General features: G+C 39.7%; 1 protein-coding gene across 1 annotated transcript in view; it reads left to right on the forward strand.

The window, feature by feature from the left end:
• LOC144494781 (lysine-specific demethylase 4C-like) overlaps positions 1 to 20096 on the forward strand; it is a 386490-nt gene that overhangs the window by 356308 nt on the left and 10086 nt on the right. Inside the window, exons 20-21 of the mRNA XM_078214103.1 lie at positions 840 to 959; positions 14056 to 14148. Of these exons, the coding sequence (XP_078070229.1) occupies positions 840 to 959; positions 14056 to 14148 (213 nt within the window). The remainder of the gene's footprint in view (positions 1 to 839; positions 960 to 14055; positions 14149 to 20096) is intronic.

Raw genomic sequence — 20096 nt, forward strand, 5'->3', positions numbered from 1 at the left:
CAAGTCTAACAGCTTGTCCGGGCAGCATGATGGCACAGTGGTCAGCACTGCAGCCTGACCAGGGACCCAGGTTCAATTCCGGCCTCGGGTCACTGTCTGTGTGGAGTTTGTACATTCTCCCCGTGTCTGCTGGGTTTCCTCCGGGTGCTCCGGTTTCCTCCCACAGTTCAAGATGTGCGGGTTAGGTTGACTGGCCATGATAAATTGCCCCTAATGTCAGGGATTAGCAGGGTAAATATGTGGGGTTATGGGAATAGGTTGGGATTGTGATCGGTGTAGACTCAATGGGCCGAATGGCCTCCTTCTGCACTGTAGGGATTCTATGATAAAAGCTGTGGTAAGTTCTGTCTGTGTAAACAAGACAAAAAAAATCTTCAACACCTTGGCACTTTTCTGCTGTTAAATGTTGAGTTATGCGCAGGGGTGCTTTGTTTAATTTTAAGGCGTTTCCAAGAAAATATTTTTTTCTTCAGCAGTATTCAATGGAACTCTATGATGTCCAGGTTACTTCACCAGCCACCTTAACCCGAGCGTACAAGAATCTTTACCAGACACAAAAGTGGGAGCAAATAAAATGAGAAAATGCTGAAAATACTCAGCAGGGTAGGCAGCATCATGAAAAGAATATCTCTGTATGCAGAGGTTGAACTTCTACTAAAGTATGATGAAGACTATGAATAAGGCAAATGATCCATTATTTCAAAGTACAGCTTCTTTCATTCACATCTCCTCACATTGACCTCTATATTGAGCAGTGTTGAGAGTTGCATAATTCGATAACAATGACTAACACAAAAGACAGGTTTTTAAAAATAAATATTTTCTTTTTGCCTTTGTAGAGCAAAAATTGCTTAGAGCTTGGTCCTCCAGCAGAGGGAGAAGTTGTCCAGGTGAGATGGACTGATGGACTACTCTATGGTGCCAAATTTGTGGCATCAAACGTTATTTACATGTACCAGGTAAGAGTTGTTTTGCTTAGATGTGTCGGAGCAAATATTTATAAACTTTTGACATTTTAATGAGCAGGCTGTTAAGAAATAGAGCTGGTTTAAATAACTGATATTTGTATTTGTGGGTATTAGAAATAATGTTTAAATTTAATCTTAATTTGTGTTTCTGTACTCGAATATTGGGAAAGGGTTCAAACTTTAGTTAGTTTCATGTTAAGCAAAAGTGCCTACATGTCTTTGGGTTTTAGTTTCTCTTTAAACTGTGCCTGCATTATAATTAAAGGTAGATAACATGAAAGCAATTACAGATTTTTTTAAAACTAAGCTATTACTTAGCAACCAAGGGCCATCCTGAGATAGCAAGAACTTTTGAGTTAATTGTAAGCTGAATCAGAATAGCTGGACACAAGGAAGGGAACTGCAGAAAGCAGATTTCCCAAAACAAAACAGAGGCTGCCAGTCAGGCAGGACAATGCAGGGATGCAGAAAACAAATCCGAGAAGGTAAAGAACAGCCAGAAATCAGGGACTCTGTGTTCCAGGAAATTAAAGGAATAAAGAGCAGGAATCTGAACAAGGTACTGTTCACTGAAGTTAAAGGAGTACTGAGAGAGGCTCCCAGCTAAAGAGCTGCACGGTACATACCTGGAGAAGTTGGCTAGTGAGAAGCCAGACATCTGAAGGAATCCTAAGGTTGGTGACACCTTAATAGTCTGTGAAGCAGTGGTGTTCTGTTGGCGTGGCTGGGTATCTGAGAGATTCCAAGGAAGCTTGATTGCACATGGCAACCCAGGGCAGAAGTATAGTGAAAGGAGAGGTTGAAATCCTGGAGGTGGGTCCTTGGTGAAGGTATCACAGAAAAAGTTCAGGAGAATATTTCAGTGTGTTCTTCGGGAGTGGAGTTTGGAAATACTCGTGTGGAAGCCAGAATTCCAGTGAGACCAGTTGGGTCACAGTGTGACAAGCACCTGGGGCAATTTGCTGAGAAATCGACAGGTGTTGCATTGGGTGGTATCTGGCACTTGGTTTTAGAATGTGGTGTGTCTGACTGACCACATTTCACCTGCAGGTTTACCTGGATTGTGTACTGACTGAGAACATTAGTGTACAAGATATATTTTGTAACTTGTGTAATCTCTATAGATCTGTGTGTATCTGTAAAAAGGCAGTGAGATTGATGGAGTAGCGTAATATAGTTAATATTTTCTTGTTTAATAAATGTTTTATTCTTTTGTTAAAATTGAATCAGCCGTCCTGCGACTCTGTTCATCCATGTCTCTAAACAAAAAATAAAAGTTACAATCTATTGGGCCAGGGTTCTGCTCTGAGAACTGATTGCCCAATAGAAACATCAACCGGAATCATAAGGTGCACATGAAATAAATAACAGTAAATCTCTGCTCTGTCTCTTGTTTCACCATTCTATCTAGGACAAAGTTAGCAAAGTGAATTTGCACAACATGGTTTCGACTAATTTGCTTATCTGTTAAAAATTGTTGCAAATAACCTTAAAGCTGTATTAATGGCGCCCTAGATAAATGGGAATTTTTCATTTTCAGCTGGTTAGTCACTTGATTGCAAATTCCATTGATCATACATGATAACCACTTGATCATGTATGATATTGCACACAAGCATTCAAATCTGTGGGCAGTATTTGAAGTGGAGCAGGGGGATGTATACTTAAACCAAGGTCAGTGACAGTGAGACAGGAGGTTAGCTGGAGAGAAAAGGAAGAAGATCAAAGGAAAAGACAAAAGGAGCAATAGAAGGAGGAAAAGGAAATGAGAAGAGAGTGAAGAAAGGTATGATTCAATGAACTACATCTTTGTGAAACTATGTGGAGAAATGCTAATGATTGTGATACCTGTCTCGTGGCTGAGGCAGAAAGCTTCAGCTAATGTGAAATCAAAACGTACTTGACAGCCAATGGATATTATGCTGACTATTATTTGGTAGGCAAATGTTGTATTCAGTTTGCACAGAACATAGTCTGGCAGACAGCAATGAGAGAAACATACAATAGGAGCCAACCTACTTGATCTGTTTTTGATGGTGCTTGCTAGGAAGTAAATGTATTTTGGCACTATCTTCTCGCCATACAGAAGGTCCTTGTGTATCTGACCATCTTCCATCTGCAGATGTGCCCAAGCCAACAAAGCCACCTTTGTTTGATTAGTGCCAACACACTTGGGAACTCTGCCTTTGGTAGGACTGCTGCCTTTGGTAGGACTGCCGCATTTGTGATTTTATCCTGCAAGATATTTTCATAATGTGCTACAGACAGCGAAGACTGACGTTATCGAGCTTCTTTCCAATGTTTCACAGCCATACAGCTAGATGTTGAGAACACAGGCTTTATAAACCATTATCTTGGTCCTAAGGGTGATAGTGAGCTCTGCGTCAAGGAACAGATTGTCATCGTGAACTGAGGGAATTTGCTAACTACTTCCAGTGGGAATGTTACTTAATGTGATCGGGTGCAAAAGCAGCAGCTTGTCCCATGACCACAGTTTTCTTGATACTTATAGTCAGGGAGAACACTTTACAGACATGGGAGAGGCAGTCCATGAATATTTGTAGTGGAGTTGCTGTGTGGGCAATTAGTGCAACATTGTCAGCTGAGAGCCCTGATCAGAACACAATGTGTTTTTGTCTTCGCTTTCAGTCTTGATATATTGTAGAGCTTGATCTAGCATGTAAGTAGATTCCTTCCATGTTGTTATGAAGAGGAGGGTGATCTTCTCTCAGCGAACTAACACTCAGCCACTCAAAGAGAAGTACCTACCTTCACGATCTATTAAAGAATATATGAGAAATAGTACAATCTCCCTTCAGTAATTTTTAATGGTTAAATCAAAATAACTACCTGAAACTCTGTCTTTAAAAGAAACAAGTAACACTTTATTTTATCTAACTAACAGTGAACAGACTGACTAAACTATTAACGAACCAAATAAAGCACTATTCTAATGGAATGCTGTTTAGATAATTACAATTCCCACTTATTAACAAACAAAAAGAATAGAATTTTTAGTCACTCTCAAATGTCAGTCAGGTTTGTAGTTTTCCGGAATCATCATCTTTGCTGATTTCTTCTTCCTTCTGTTGTTTTTTTACGATTGAGATGAGGCTTTCTCTTAAGACATAAATGTGGCTGTTACACTGACAGAGACAATTGATGTCTGTCTCTCTCTCTCTAGCTGAGATCTGTGGCAGAAGCTGGCAGGTGGTCTTCTGGTAGTTTTCTGGAGCTGGGGGCTGGTTTTATGCCCACTATGACATACCAAAAACCCCACAATAGGATTAGTTTATCAAAACATCAAATTCAAATTTGATAGGCCGCTGCTATTCAAATGCCTATTTCAAATTGATTGGTTAAAATTCAAAAACATGTTCTGATTCAAGTGCCTAAACCGTTCTGCCAAGGCAACCCTGTTGCTTTTGCCCCTGATATATTATTTCAGACTGTGTACTGGATTTTTGCACCTGTATTTATTTTCAAACCATCTTTTAAAATAGACCATGCAATTTTACAATTGTAAAATAGACCATGCAATTTTACAATTGTTTTATAATTTTTACAATTTTTTACAGCATTTTTACAATTGTTTTATAATTTTACAAACACCAACTTCAGAACAATATCTTCATCGAGGACAACGGTCAGGAGAATGGAGAAGATACCAAGTAGAGTGGGGGCTAAGGCACAACCCTGTTTTACTTCATTCTTCACTCTGAGCCTATTAGTAGAGGAGCCACAAAACAGTGCAGTACATGTAATGGAAGGAGCAGACAAGGCTGAGGAGCTTTGGTGAACAGCCAAAGAACCTTGCTCTGATGACCATGTTGAATGCCTTAGTGAGATCTATGAAAATAAGGTAAAGGGTTCCCTACACTTCACCATAGCTAGCATATGGAAAAGATCATGTCCACAGTAGATCTTCTGGCACTGAAACCACACCATGCTTCTGGGTACACTCAGTCTGCAAGTAAATGAAATCTTATGAGTATGACCCTTGTAAAGGCCTTCTCTGTGATGCAAAGGAGTGAGATGCCTCTGTAGTTGTTGTAGTCTCTATCAGAAGTAAACAGATGTCCCGCTGGACTGAACAGCTGTGCTCCTGTTAGTCAAACGCCTCCCCGTCTGTTCTTGGACTTCTCCCACAGCTTCCTGTCATGGATAAGTTAGATGAGGGACCTTCATCATTTGAACTTGAGAAGGCCATAGACCACCTAGCAAACAGAAAGGCACCCAGCATGGATGGAATCCTAGCCGAACTTCCTTTTCTACTAGGATGTGGGCTTTGTTCCACAGGAAATGCGTGATGCCAAAATCGTAACACTACAAGAACAAAGGTGACAGAGGAGAATTTTGGTTTTGCTCTTCTTCAGGTCGCATAATGAAATCTTTTAGATCCAAATCAGCTGGTAGATGGGCCTTGAGTTGAATGGCTCTCTGACAAAAAAGCACCAATAATACAGAAGACGATCAGTGCATGAAGTGTCAATCTAGATTATCTGTTCAAGTCCTGACTCAGGTGAAAATGTTGCTACTGAGCTAAAGCTGAACAGTATTTTCACATGTTGGAGTGTGGGACGGAAAGTACTTTCTCGAGTGTCATTTCTCTTCTCTGTTACCAATCTAAGTGCTGATTGAGTTACTGCACAAAATGGTATAAAACGTCACTAAACAATGAATCTCAGCTGTCATTGCCATTGATCCTTCGTGAACACTGCTGAAGGAAACATTCACTAACTTTCAAACTGTACATTTAAACTTGCCATACGGCAGCTAATTCCGTAAAAAGGGGGAGTGACCTGTCTTCCCCGGACTCGACTCCGCTCCAAGGGAGTTCGTTGATGGTCGCTGCGCTGCATTTCTGGGAAGGCTGGGCTCAAAGACCCGAAGAAATGTGCAGCAGCATTGAGTCGGAACCTTTGAGCGATACAGCAATTTAATGATGGTTGCTATTGCTCAGAATATCTTGACCATGATGTCACCGACATGCAGAACAGCTGCTGCATGGGATTTCCCAAAGATCTTTTTAATATATTTTGAGATGGAATGTTGCAATTCCTTCAGCAGTTTATTATCTAATAAATGCTGCAAAACAGTAACATTACTGCATCAATATATCAGGCACACTTTCAACCGATTGTGCTCTCTATGACTTTGCTATCTCTATTTACTAAGGACTAAATTGTGCACTTTAATTTTATCCTTCCTGTTTGACCATTATTTCTTCAATCTTCTTGGTGTTTTCAGTTGTCTCTGCCCGTATGGGGAGGCACGGTGGCACAGTGGTCAGAACTGCTGCCTCTCAGTGCCAAGATCTGGGTTCAATTCCGGCCTCTGGTGACTGTGTCGAGTTTGTGCGTTCTCCACATGTCTGCGTGGGTTTCCTCTGGGTGCTCTGGTTTCCTCCCACAGTCCAAGAATATGCAGGTTAGGTGCATTGGCCATGCTAAATTGCCCTTATATGTAGGTTAGGAGGGTTAGCAGAATAAATATGTGGGGTTAAGGGGTAGGGCATTGGTAAGATGCTCTGTGGGAGAGTTGGTGCAGATCTGATGGGCCAAATGGCCTCATTCTGGAGGGATTCTGTGATTCTATATCCCTTTTATAATGTCATGGACACAGAGCTATGCGAGAGTAAGTATTTGAGTTACCTTTTCTGTGGGAAATGTCTGATGCAGACTTTGCACCTCACCTGACAGACTTGGTGAGACTTGTTGGTTCCAAACCCCTGTACAACTGAAAATTATTTTTTCAGTAAGCATGTTTGCATTGAATGCTTCCCTCATTTACCCTTGAGTTGCTTGTCATAACCTGAGTTTAGTGCTCAATCAGTTTTCAGTAACCTACTCAGCTGTGAATGAATAATTAACATGCATAACAGTTGCTAAAATCTTTCATACCATCTGCCCCTTTAAGATGTACAATAAAGTTTAATTTTAATTCAGAATGTTCTGAGTTTGTTTTATTTTAGTTTAGATTATAAAAATCATGAAATCAACTGAATAAATACTAACTTAAGGTGGGTCTAATATACAAATGTTGGTAATGAAAAGTTTTCAGATTTGTTTGTGGAATCAGAATATATCATGCAATCCTTGGACAGCATGAATTGAACTAATGAGGGAGAATCTTTTACCATGGGGAGGTTTTGTGACTCAACATAGTTCTACGTAATGAGGTAGGTTTTTTTTTAAAGCTTCATCAGGTTTAATTTAAATATTGAATTCACTTTTTGGGACTGATCACCATACTTCCACCATCATGCTTCATCAAGTTAAATGTTAATGTATTACTGGCCTGTAGGTCTACAGTTTCATACAGCAGCAAGGATCCAAAACAGATTTTTAAGTCCCAAATCAGGTGGATTTGGGTAGGGTGGGAATCTAAAATGATAAAAATCTGAAATAGCAACCCAATCTCCCTCAAACCACCTCTTTCAAGTTTCAACTGAGATGGTGGAGGTGGGTGTGACCAATTCACTTTCAGAAAATCTGAAAGGAGGCAATAAAGGCCGCATCCATTAAGTAGGTGCTTTCTAGCACTGCTTGAGGGCCAAGTGCATCAGGTATGTTTCCTTTGGGCCCACCAAGCTTATTTGTAAACATGGTCCTTACCTCCACAATATTTCCTCAAGAGCCCCACAACCATGCATCACCAAACAGCCCCTTTAAAGCTTATTTATTTATTAGTGTCACAAGTAGGTTTACATGAACCTACTGTGAAAACCCCCCCCGTCACCACATTCCGACGTCTGTTTGGGTACACTGAAAATTTAGCATGGTCAATGCACCTAACGACCACATCTTTCGGACTGTGGGAGGAAACTGAAGCACCTGGAGGAAACTCACGCAGGCATGGGGAGAATGTGCAGACTCCGCACAGATAATGACCCAAGTCGGGAATCGAACCTGGGTCCCTGGCGCTGTGAGGCAGCAGTGCTAACCATTGTGCCACCATTTCGATCCATTCTTTGTGATGACTGCTTCTGCACCCCTCACACTCACTGATTTTCTCCACCCCAACAGGTTCATAAACTTCCCTCCGATCTCTTCCCCCGTACCCCTTCAATCTTTAACTCTTTCCACCCTCTCCCCTAACTTCGCCATTTCTGTTCCCGAGTGCTAGAACTGCCCATGTCCCCTGACTATACCTGAAATCCAAACCTCCCCAACCCTCTCCATCTCTATCTAATCTCTGCCCCCTCTGCCCAATCTTTCCCACAGTCCGCCCCTACCTCTGTTGTCTTGCCTAGCCTCCCCAGCCCCTGACCTGTCTCTGACCTCTCTCCACCCCACAAGATCTACTATGAATATGAACCCAATCTATCTGTTTCTGGGCTACTGCTGCTTCTGCAGCTGTCTTCTGAGTGGGGGAGAAGAAACACCCATGCCAAGAGTTGAAACTTCATGGCATTCAGAAAACAATTTTCTATCATAAATTTGGTAGCCCCACTAAACTACAGGGCCAAAAGTTTTAGTGTGTCAGGTGACTTGAGTAATGTTTGCACTCTGTCTTTAGTCTTGGATTTGTGCTGATATTTTTACCCCAGTGTAATACTTCACCTATCCCTGCAAACTCAAAGATGACTGAAGAGATAGTGGATACATCGGTTTTAATATTCTAAAGTTCCCTAGATTCTGGAAAGGTTCCAGTGATTTGGTAAACCGGAAATGTGACCCTCCCCCTCCCATATTGAAGAAAAAAGGGAGACCAGAAAGCAGAGAGCTAAAGGCCATTAGTCTAACATCTGCAATGCTAGACTCCATTAGTAATTAACTAGTTGCAGGGTACTTAGGAAGTCATACTTTATTCAAAGTAGAGTCAAGATGGATTTTTGATAAATTTATTTTGATTCTTTGAGAATATGACAATCAGGATGAATAAGAGGACCAGGAGATGTAGTGAATTTGGTTTTCAAAAGGCATTTGATAAGCTTCCACGTTGAAGGTTCCTGCACAAGATAAGAACTATCTTCAACTATCACGAACACTAATGCATACAACCCCACAATTATAGTTTCATTTCTGTAGCTGTGTATCTTTATCCAGCTGTGCACTTTTTATACAGATACAACGGGTGAGCAACATACTCATTCTCTAAGATGTAATCAAAAAATACTTATTTTGTGCCCTTTCCAAATCTGGACAAGCTCTGACTCTCCCGCTTGTTCTATGATAATGGTGCAACATCTAACTCACTATTAGCAATGCCACAGGAGTTCCATTAGTACAGCAACTTCATTAACAGGTTTTCCTTTAAATAAATTTATTGTGACTGTTCAAAAAGTTAAAAAGAAATTTATTATTTTCCAGTGATTTCAAGCTATCAGAAGTTAATATCTCTACTCTGTATCTTGGATCATTACTTGCTGATGATTTCCAATAGCCTAAATGGGAACAGAATATCATTTACAATCTAGAAGCCTTAGATTCTATCAGATTTGGTTTCAGCCTAATCTAAATGTTCCATAACCATTGTCGTTTTACAAATTAACTGCATAGTATGTAACACTATTAAATTGCTTGTACTTTTATATTAACAGGTTTGGTTACATATTCCTCCTCATTTATTTATAGTGTGCACATATAGGATAAAAATGATTTCCCATTAGAGGAAAGTGGGAGAGGAAAAGAATCAAATGGAAGTGTCACTTTTAAAAGCTTTGTTCTTTATAGTTTGCAAAGAGGTTCATACTCAAATGCTAATTATGTTAAACTACATAATTGTTCCCAATAGTTTGCAACAGTGTAACTCATGAATCGTGGCGCTGATAGCATTATCCATTTGATGGGTGGCTGAAGAAGGATCATTCTGACTCAAAATGTTAGCTCTGTTCTCTCCCACTGAAGCTTTCAGACCTGCTGAGATTTCCCAGCATTTTCTGTTTATGTTTTGGTCCATTTTTTATGCTTAGATATGATTCATTGTGCTATTACTGTTAGCTAAAGCTTCTAGCAATGCATTAGTGTACTGAGCTGTGGTTCTTCTACAATGGGGCTTCAGTCCCCAATTATACTGCTGGCGTTTGGCCTAAGCCATGCTGCTATAAGCAGTGCTGGAAATAGGCTAGGTGTCTTCCTTGGAGAGACCAGGGAATCATTTCTGGACCATACTCCCTCTCACTTAATAGCGCTAAAGATAATAACATCGCTGCAAATTTTGGCTTGCTCTTCATTTTCTCACAATCACTTTTTAGATTTATTTTTCTAATTGGACAACTCAGAATGCTTTCTCACACTAGCTTTGACTAAAAACATTAATGTGAGATGTGAAAAGATCATGCAATGGGCTTCAGTTAACACCAAGATAGATTCCTACAATTCCAATCTTTATTAGATCTATAATTACATAAATTAAATCTATATGTCAGCCTCAACAAAATATCTGCTCAATACCATGGTGAATATTTTTCCATTTGAAAATTTAATCTCATCAATATGGGATTGTGGTAGAAATTAGCATTAAAACCCAGCAAAGATTAGATCAAAATATTCTAGTATTTTGTATTTCACAGGAGTAATTACCTATTGCCAAAAAGAAAATTTGATGAGGTCAGTTTGGAGGTATCTCTGAGCAGTCATATTAGTTTGTTGACATTTTTTTAAGTTTGTGCATTCGCTTACAAAATTGCTACAAACTTAAGTACAGCCACTTTGAAGACTACCTGCAAACTAGGTACATGGAATTTGTATTGCAGGTTATTCTTTTAAAAGTACTTGTCAGGAGCATACATTTATTTTGCAATCGCTACAGTTTTATTGCATGATACTTTTTGGAGAATGTTTTGGTGTATTGGGATTGTTCGAACAATCAAAAAGTGATTTTCCAAGTTAATCCAGCACCTTGTGGTCATGAAATATTCCAGATTTGTAATTTATTTTACATGATGTTATTGATGCTTGGTAAGCCTGTTTATTTGCTGCAAAAACATTCTGTGATATACCAATTAAAATGAAAGCGAAATCATAGTTTTAAAATCCATGATTCACATTTGAGTAAGTTTATTTAAACAAAAAATCTTTCTGGTACATTTTAATATAATGAAACCAGTTACTCGTAAGTTTCACAAAGGCAGAGGCTATAGAGTTTTGTTTGTTTGATGGGGAATGGTACATCGCAACTTTGCTTGAAGTACTCTAATTAGGGTTTTGACCTGTGGATGTAGGCAAGTATGAATGAAGAATGAATCATGACTACAAATGGTGGAATTATCCTTTGTTTCTGCAGAAAGATTCTCCACATTTCATTGAAGAGCCAACATTGTTTTGTATTTATTGGTTTGGATAATGTTCATTTTTACATGAATATAGAATTTCTGTGCAATGGTGCTGAATTAGATGATGCTAACTGATGGAAGTAGCTTTGTGATGCTAATATGTGATGTTAATATTTGCATACATGTTGAACTTGTGCAAAATAGTTCCTGATGTTAGCAACAGTCATTTATAGAGTCCCAATATCTAAGCACAGTTTAATATTTTCTCTGTTTCAGCTCTGAGTTCACCTGTTAGTTAGTTACATTACAAAACTATTGGTATTTAATAAGTATATTCTTGGGATCTCTGGTCAAAAGCAGTTTTCTCTATTTGAGCCCAATCTCTCCTTCAACCTTGATGTCTAGAACACCTTTCTGAACAATTTGCAGTGCCAAAATACAACACCCAGGATTTTTGAAATACATTTACGCTGGAAATGTGTTTAATTTTTCAAATTAATATTTCATATCACTAGCTATACATCAATTTTGCCCATCAACTCAAATCAGATTTCTGTATTATGGTACCTCAGATTATGTTAGCATGAATGTTAGCGACAATGAAGAGATTCAAATAAAATTGGATTATATATATTTTTACAAGATGTATATAGATTATTTGAAAGAAATATGGAATTTACTTCACATGGTCATTAAAGTTTAAAGTTTTAAAGTTTACTCATGTCACAAGTAGGCTGTCATTAACACTGCAGTGAAGTTACTGTGAAAATCCCCTAGTTGCCACACTCAGGCACCTGTTCGGGTACACTGAGGGAGAATTTAGCATGGCCAATGCACCTAACCAGCGCGTCTTTCGGACTGTGGGAGAAAACCGTAGCACCCGGAGGAAATCCACACACAGGGAGAGCGTGCAGACTCCATACACACAGTCACCCAAGCTGGGTATTGAACCCGGGTCCCTGGCACTGTGAGGCAGCAGCGCTAACCACTGTGCCACCGTTATTAGTAACATTGAATGCATGAAACTGTTATCAAAGTACCCTTTGGTTCATTAGATCAGCTAATTACAAGACTGCTCCTGCTGAATCTCTCATCCATGTCTTTGTCACCTCAAGACATATTCTAATTCTGGTCTATTCCAATTCTACCAGAACTGGCTTTCCATCGTCTGTAAACTTCATATCCTCTAAATTACTGCCTGTATTCCACCATGTACCAAGTTCTCCTCACCCATCACCCCATTCCTCCCTGATCTGCATTGTGTCCACATTCCTCAAGGCCTCAAGTCTAGATTTCTTTCTTGTGTTTAAATCCCTTCCGGGACTCGCCTTTACTTTTCTCTGTAACCTTCTTCACCCCTCTCCCGAAATCTGAATTCTTCTGACGCTAGAATTTTGTGCATTCCCTGTCCATATGTTCCACTGTTGGTGGCCATGCCATCATCCAGACTTCTTCCTCTGCCATGAATCTGCCCATTTTACCAGCCTATATCACCCTAAAGTTTATCTTTATCCTCCTCATTTTTCACTATGGTTGTTGTAATCTGTGACCTGATCTTATTGAGTTATGCAAGATAGCAAGGAGAATATAAAATACCTGGAGTATTACTTTAAAATAAAAAGTGAATGGACGACAAGGTTGGTGGAAATTTGGTCGAATTTAGGAATCAGTTCTTTTCTAGTAGTTTTAATTTTGCAGTTAAGCAAGGTCCACACACTCTGTTTCATTTTCTGCAGATTCGATGAGCATTTTTTATATTGTGTTGTTGGGCAGGTGTAGTTTAAATAACTGCCAAAGACTGCTAGCTGCAAATACCCTTAGTTTATTACAACATACAGTTGTAACAGTTATGGGAACTATCCCTTATGCGAGCTTCTTACTCCTAGATTATGATCACAGGCTATTAAAATTAATCCTTTTGGGGACTCAGTCCAACTTACTCCATTATACTACATCTCCCCCAAGTCTCTGTTCAGACCTCAACATTCTCTGACATTCCTGAAAATCAAAACTTCAGCCTCCTCGTCATTCTGAGCATTTGAAGTCTCATAGGAAATGTAGTCTTTTTTGATCTCTTAGGAAAATGTTGCTTTTCTTCTCTCTCCATATTCCCTTTTCTCTCTCCTTCCTGTTTTTTTTGGATTCTAATCTTCTCTTATGTCGATAAGCATTGTGATGCTTCAGTAGTTTACTGTAACTCGTAAGGCCTTTTGCTGTCGGTCCTCTAGACACTGTTGAACTGAACTCAAACTAATAGATGGTTTGGGATCACCCTCTTCATTGTCTTTTTTCGTTTCTGATGATTGCGACCTCTCTGGTCTCTGATTTCCACTCAGTTGCTCAATTGCAATCAAAGCTCTTCTGTTTCTACTTACTGTACCCTGCTCCGTCTGGCTAATGTAACGATTATGGTGATTACTTCACCATTGTTCTTGCTCTATGGCTACCATCATCGTATTTCTCCTGTTCACTTCAATAAGTTTTCTCTCACCGCTCAAATGAATCTATTCCAAGGTGTTTCATGGTCTTGCAGGGAAAGAAGGTGACATTAGTGGTTCTTTTGATTCTTGAATTCAGAGCTATGAAGTCATACAACCTTGAAACATTAACTCCGTTCTCTCTCCACAGATGCTGCCAGACCTGCTGAGTTTTTCCAGCATTTTTCAGTTTTTATATCACATTTCCAGCAGCTTCAGCATTTTGCTTTTATTGGTCTTGGAGATTTTTATAGTGAGTGAACAAGGAGTTGCACAGTGCATTGTAAAACCCATGTTTACATTGTGTGTACATTTAGTAACTAGTAATCTTTGTAACATCATTTAAGTTAACTTTATCAATTTAACAGTGGTTCTGAAAATTCTTCTTTAGGTTGAGTTTGAAGATGGTTCCCAACTCGTAGTAAAACGTGATGATGTTTATACGTTAGATGAAGAGCTACCAAAACGGGTTAAATCACGTCTTGTAAGTATGCTGCTCATTAAATAGTTTAACAGTTTTTACATGTACTATAGTCCACAAGATGCTTATGGATGAGTAAGGTAATTTGGCATGAGCTAATGCATCCTTCAGGAACAAACTTGTACTCCTCCCATTGCTGCATCGGATGCTTTATTAAATGATTCATGCTTTGTGCTTCTATCACTCAGCTCAGAAGTCAATTTCCAGTGTTGATCACTTTCTCTGTCAAGAACCTCCTGATATCAATCCCAAATTGACCTTTTACTTGTTTTAATTTTTATATCTTTATACTACCCACACAAGTTAATTTAAGGCAGCATTCTAGCTTACCCTGTTCTATGTCATTTACGATATAAGGGGCCTCTATAAGGTCATTTCTCAAATGCCTCCTTTCCAAGTTAAAAAATCCACGTTACTGCAGCATTTCCTCATAACTTAGACCTCTAGCACCAAGAATTAGCTCTGTGGCTTTTCTCTGCACTTTTCTCTGGATGTCTTCCTGGTTTCTCTGGAACTGGCCTAAGCAGAGCACCTTTCACCTTGGTCACAGATTCCTATAACTTGTATGCTGTTGTTGGTTCTGTAATTCATGATTATATTGGCTTTGTTAATTACTACTCTACATTGGTTAGTTATGTTGAGCATCAAGTTAACTGAGACTCCTAGGTCACATTTGGATTAATTCGAGCTACTTTGAAATGCATTCACAAATTATACATGTTACCTATTTTCTTTCCAATTAGCTTGTGTGCATCTTATTTCAATTGCCATTGTTCTACTCACTCATTTGATTTAACTCATTCTATTATTTGTGGCTACCTCATTCGATTCTCCTATCCGCTCCTTGGTGGTGTGGTTTAATCATAGAATCATAGAAACCCTACAGTGCAGAAGGAGGCCATTCGGCCCATCGAGTCTGCACCGACCACAATCCCACCCAGGCCCTACCCCCACATATTTACCCGCTAATCCCTCTAACGACGCATCTCAGGGACAATTTTTAACCTGGCCAATCAACCTAACCTGCACATCTTTGGACTGTGGGAGGAAACTGGAGCACCCAGAGGAAACCCACGCAGACACGAGGAGAATGTGCAAACTCCACACAGACAGTGACCCAAGCCGGGAATCGAACCCAGGATCCTGGAACTGTGAAGCAGCAGTGCTAACCACTGTGCTACCGTGCCGCCCACCGCATCAACCAAACAGCCGCCCACAGCAGCAATCAAACAGCATTCCGTTACAGAATCCAAGTCATTGATGATATAAATTAGAAACTGTAGTTGAACAAACACTGACCCCTGGAGAACTTCTCCATAACTCTGCCCTCCCCCACCAATACCCCAATGTTCCCACTTTAACTAATAACCATTGAAGCCACACTTTAAGCTTAATGATTTAACGTTCATGTATACTATTTTTTTCAAATAATTTTTGGAAATCCAAGTATTCAATGTCATAGGATTCACCGCAATCAACTTGGATTGTCTCTTCCTCAAATATCACATAGGCTGCTGTTGACTGGGTTTTTTGATAGATAATTGTGAACGTTTTTGCCACTGAAAATCAATTCTATTGTTTTGCATGAAATGGAAGTTAGACTGCAGACTCTGTTATTGCTGTTTGTATCTTTTTAGTCAACTTTTGCAAAATGGAGACCCAATTGCTTCTTATTTCCAATCTATGAATATTCTCCACTGTAGATTAGTGACAATTATGATTGTCACTACTTGCAAATGTCCTCCCTAGTTTCTCACAACACTGGGCTAAATTTCAAACAAATCTTTTAAGCCATTGAGCTTGTCTTGGACTTCAAACTCATTTACATCAAAGCCTTGAATTATATCTTGGCACTCTTTTGTTGCATCAGATCCAAGGAGAGTTTTACTTTTCTCAATTATAATTCCTCTTATCCAAATTCCTTCAGCATTTTTTATTACTTTTACAATATCTTTCATCATGCTAATGCTGAAATTAATTTAAATTGATAATGATTACGATGGAATTGGGATTCAAGAGAAGGAAGACCATGCTAAGGTTGTTGCGTTTCCCTATATGGTTTGCTATATGGTCAGGCAGCATCTGGGTGAGTGATACATAGTCGCAGTTCAGCTTGATAACCCTGCCAGAACTGCTAGTTCTGACTGACAATGGACAATGAAACAATGGATGGAATCTTACCATATTTTTCGAAGTGTCAGGCTCAGACTGAAAACCAGCTGTAGCTCTCCAGTTTTCCCTCCAGATCTTGAGCCTCTCTTTTATGGCATCACTCTGGCGGGACAGAGCCTTACAGAGCTCCGCATACTCAGTTCACTTACTTCAGCATACCACACAGAGAATACCACACTGAAAATCCCCTAGTCGCCACACTCCAGCGCCTGTCTGGGTACACTGAGAGAAAATTTAGCATGGCCAATGCACCTAACCAACACATCTTTTAGACTGTGGGAGGAAACCGGAGCACCCGGAGGAAACCCACGCAGACATTGGGAGAATGTGCAAACTCCGCACAGACAGTGACCCAAGCCGGGAATTGAACCCGGGTCCCAGGCGCTGTGAGGCAGCAATGCTAACCACTGTGTCACCGTGCCACCCCCTCTAATTTGAGAGCTAGGAGATAGAGAAGGGGCATATAGCGTTGGATATGACAAGTAGTGTTCCCCAGAAATCTATACTGAGCCCTCAGCTTTTCATCATATGTAACAGTGAGTTGGATGAAGAAATAGAGAATTTACATCCAGGTTTTCAAATGACAAATGTTACGGTGCTCTACCTGAACCCCAAGGAATATTATAAAAACTAGGAGCAGCAGTAGGCCATCTGGCCCCTTGAGCCTGCTCCACCATTCATAAGATCATGGCTGATCTTTTCATGGACTCAGCTCCACTCACCCACCCGCTCACCATAACCCTTAATTCCTTTATTGTTCAAAAATTTATCGATGCTCGTGAAGTCAGATTAGACCCAAGCAATTTTTATTTTTTTGGCACAAATGTGAGGATAGAATGATTCACTCCGGGTTTGATTTTACTGACAAATGAGGGTTCTTTTATCAAAACAAGCTTTATTGATAATGTCTCAAACAAAATGAAGTAGCTTAACTTTAACCCATTGAACAATACTTAAAATGAAAGGAAACAATTCTAATTTCTAACTTCTTATATCAGTTCCAATTAAGCAATATTTCTCTTATAGACTTCAAACACACTTTAAATATAGTTAGCAATCACAGATATACTTATTATGACTTGGATAACAGCCATGAAGGTTCCAGAGAAACTTTGCAGTCTTTGTAGAGAAAGACTTTTCAGAGAGAGAGAGAGAGCGCAGCTTGTACTTGTACGCTCTCATCTTTCAACAGCCCCATCCAGCAACTGAGCACAGAAAAAGCGTGTTTTTCTGCTACAAACCTAGCTCCTCCCACTTCTAGTATCGCATGACTATATGACACAGTATACCTAACTCACCTCCCATTACTTTAATAAAACAAAACCTGAGGGTCCTTTCTCATTTATAAACAAAACGCAATTAGCTCTATTCTAAGTAAACATTATAGGGCTAAAAGGAATAATTATCCTGCTTTTCAGCATCTGCTGCATTCCCACCAGACATGCTGACTGCCTTGACAAAAGAACACTTAACTCTAAACACTCTACAGAAACATAAAATAAATCAGTATCACAGGATCATCACACAAGTTAGGAGACATTCTAAATTGTGCAGATAGGAGCAGTGAGTTACAAGGAGTGGACAGAATTATGGCAAATTGAGGTCAACATGGACATGCATGAGATCATCTACTTTGGTTGTATGAGCAACAAATTGGAACCTTTTCTTAATAGTGAGAAGAAAAGAATGGTAGGGCCAAGAGAATTGGGTGTCCATGTATACAAATAATAAAAGCTTGTGAACAGATGCTCAAATTGATCAAAAAGACGAATGAAATGTTGGCCTTTATTTCAAAGGGGATGGAAATAAAAGGGGGGGGAGGAAATTATGCTTCAGTTGTACACAGCTTTGGTCATGTCCCAACTGCATTCAGTTCTGGGCACTATACTTCAGTGAGGATATATTGGTCTTGGAGGGGCTACAGAGCAGATTCACCAGAATTATTCTGGGACGTATGAGGACAGATTGCATATGTTTGGCTTTTATTCCATTACAATTAGTAAGTTGAGGGGTGATCTAATTTATCTGTTTAAAATGGAAGTAAGATATGAAGTTGAAAGAGCTTTGGAAAAGATCTGTCCGCACTGGACTTTTGGAAACTAAAAGGGTCGGGAAGGAAAATGAAAGATTTTTGTGAGGGCATTCCAGCAACATGCTGATTGAAGAAGTAGATGTGGGAAGGGATTCTTAGTCTGGGATTGATGAAGCTGTAACACTGTTGGTGTCAAAAAAGGAAGCAGAGCAATAATATTGCACATCACCATGATTGTGGAGCTTGATTTTTTTTTAAATTCATTCACTTCACTGGCTTAGCCAGCATTATTGCCCATCCCTAATTGCTCTCGAGAGGGTGGTGGTGAGCTTCCTTCTTAAACCGCTGCAGTCCCTGAGGTGTAGTACACCCACAGTACTCTTAGGGAGGAAGTTCCAGGATTTTGACCTCGTGATACTGGAGGAATGGCGATATATGTCCAAGTCACGATGGTGAGTGGTTTGGAGTGGACCTCTAGGTGATGACGTTTCCATGCATCGGCTGCCCTGGTCCTTCTAGATGGTAGCGGTCCTGGGTTTGGAAGATGCTGCCTAAGGAGCATCGGTGAATTCCTGCAGTGCATCTTGTAGATGGTACACACTGTTGCAGGGAAGAAGCTGTTCTTGAGTCGGTTGGTACGTGACCTCAGACTTTTGTGTCTTTTTCCGACAGAAGAAGGTGAAAGATAGAATGTTTGGGGTGCATGGGATCCTTAATTATGCTGGCTGCTTTGCCGAGGCAGCAGGAAGTGTAGACAGAGTCAATGAATGGGAGGCTGAAGGTGAAGGTGATGTGGTAAATCTGGAATACATGTGGGAAAAAACATAACTTCGGGCAGTGGAATTCATTGTTGCCAAAATGGCCTTAAGACTATAACATAGCTTCAGAACTGAATGTTCTTGCTTTCAGGTGCTTTCATTCATCTACTATCTGCTTAAGCACCCATCCTGCTTTACCTTATTTCATTAAAATCTTAATTTAAAACAAAATCTTGGTGTCATTTTCAAAATAGAATTGGCATTTAGAGAGTGGAGTCCTGAAACTGTTTTCCCTATATCTGTGAATATTTTACTGGGCATAAAAAGCCATTGCAAGGAACATTTCCAATAATTAATTTATTGAATTTCAACATGATCACTGAACCATGAAAAATAAAGAAAAATACATTATTGCACAAAACACACTTACCTAGCAAAGATTCTTATATATGCAACACACTACTTCTCCATGCTTCAATAAAGCATGCTGAGGCAACAGTGATAATGATAAGAATAGAGTGCTTGTAAAATTTTACCAGTAGAATGCCTACTCCACTGATGCAACCTCTTCGATCATTCATTTTAAGCACCATTGTTTGGGCTATTTATCGTTTGTATTCTTCTTTATCCATTACTGTGCACCCCGTAGGCTACTGGAATAATAGAGTTACTCCAAATTGCAGTTCCAGCTTCCAGGGCTAGTTCTGGGGCAAACCGCTTGCATAGGGCTTGTTTCTGGTATAAAAAGGCAGTGGTAGTTCTTCTTTGTTCCAAGTAATAACAAAGGCCTACAAACAAGGGGGGGAATGGTAAAAAATGCTAAAATTCTTGATTTGAATGATAAATGCAGTCATTGTAAAAGGTATTTTAACATAACCTTGCACTTGCCTTTGACAAAAGACGTAGGAAAAGTACATCTTGCCCAGGGCAAAGTTCTCAATATTTGATTGGCAAATTCAGCCAGGGAATAGAAAAGATAAAGGGGCCTG

This window comes from Mustelus asterias, chromosome 6 (genome assembly GCF_964213995.1).
Source record: "Mustelus asterias chromosome 6, sMusAst1.hap1.1, whole genome shotgun sequence".
NCBI lineage: Eukaryota > Metazoa > Chordata > Chondrichthyes > Carcharhiniformes > Triakidae > Mustelus > Mustelus asterias.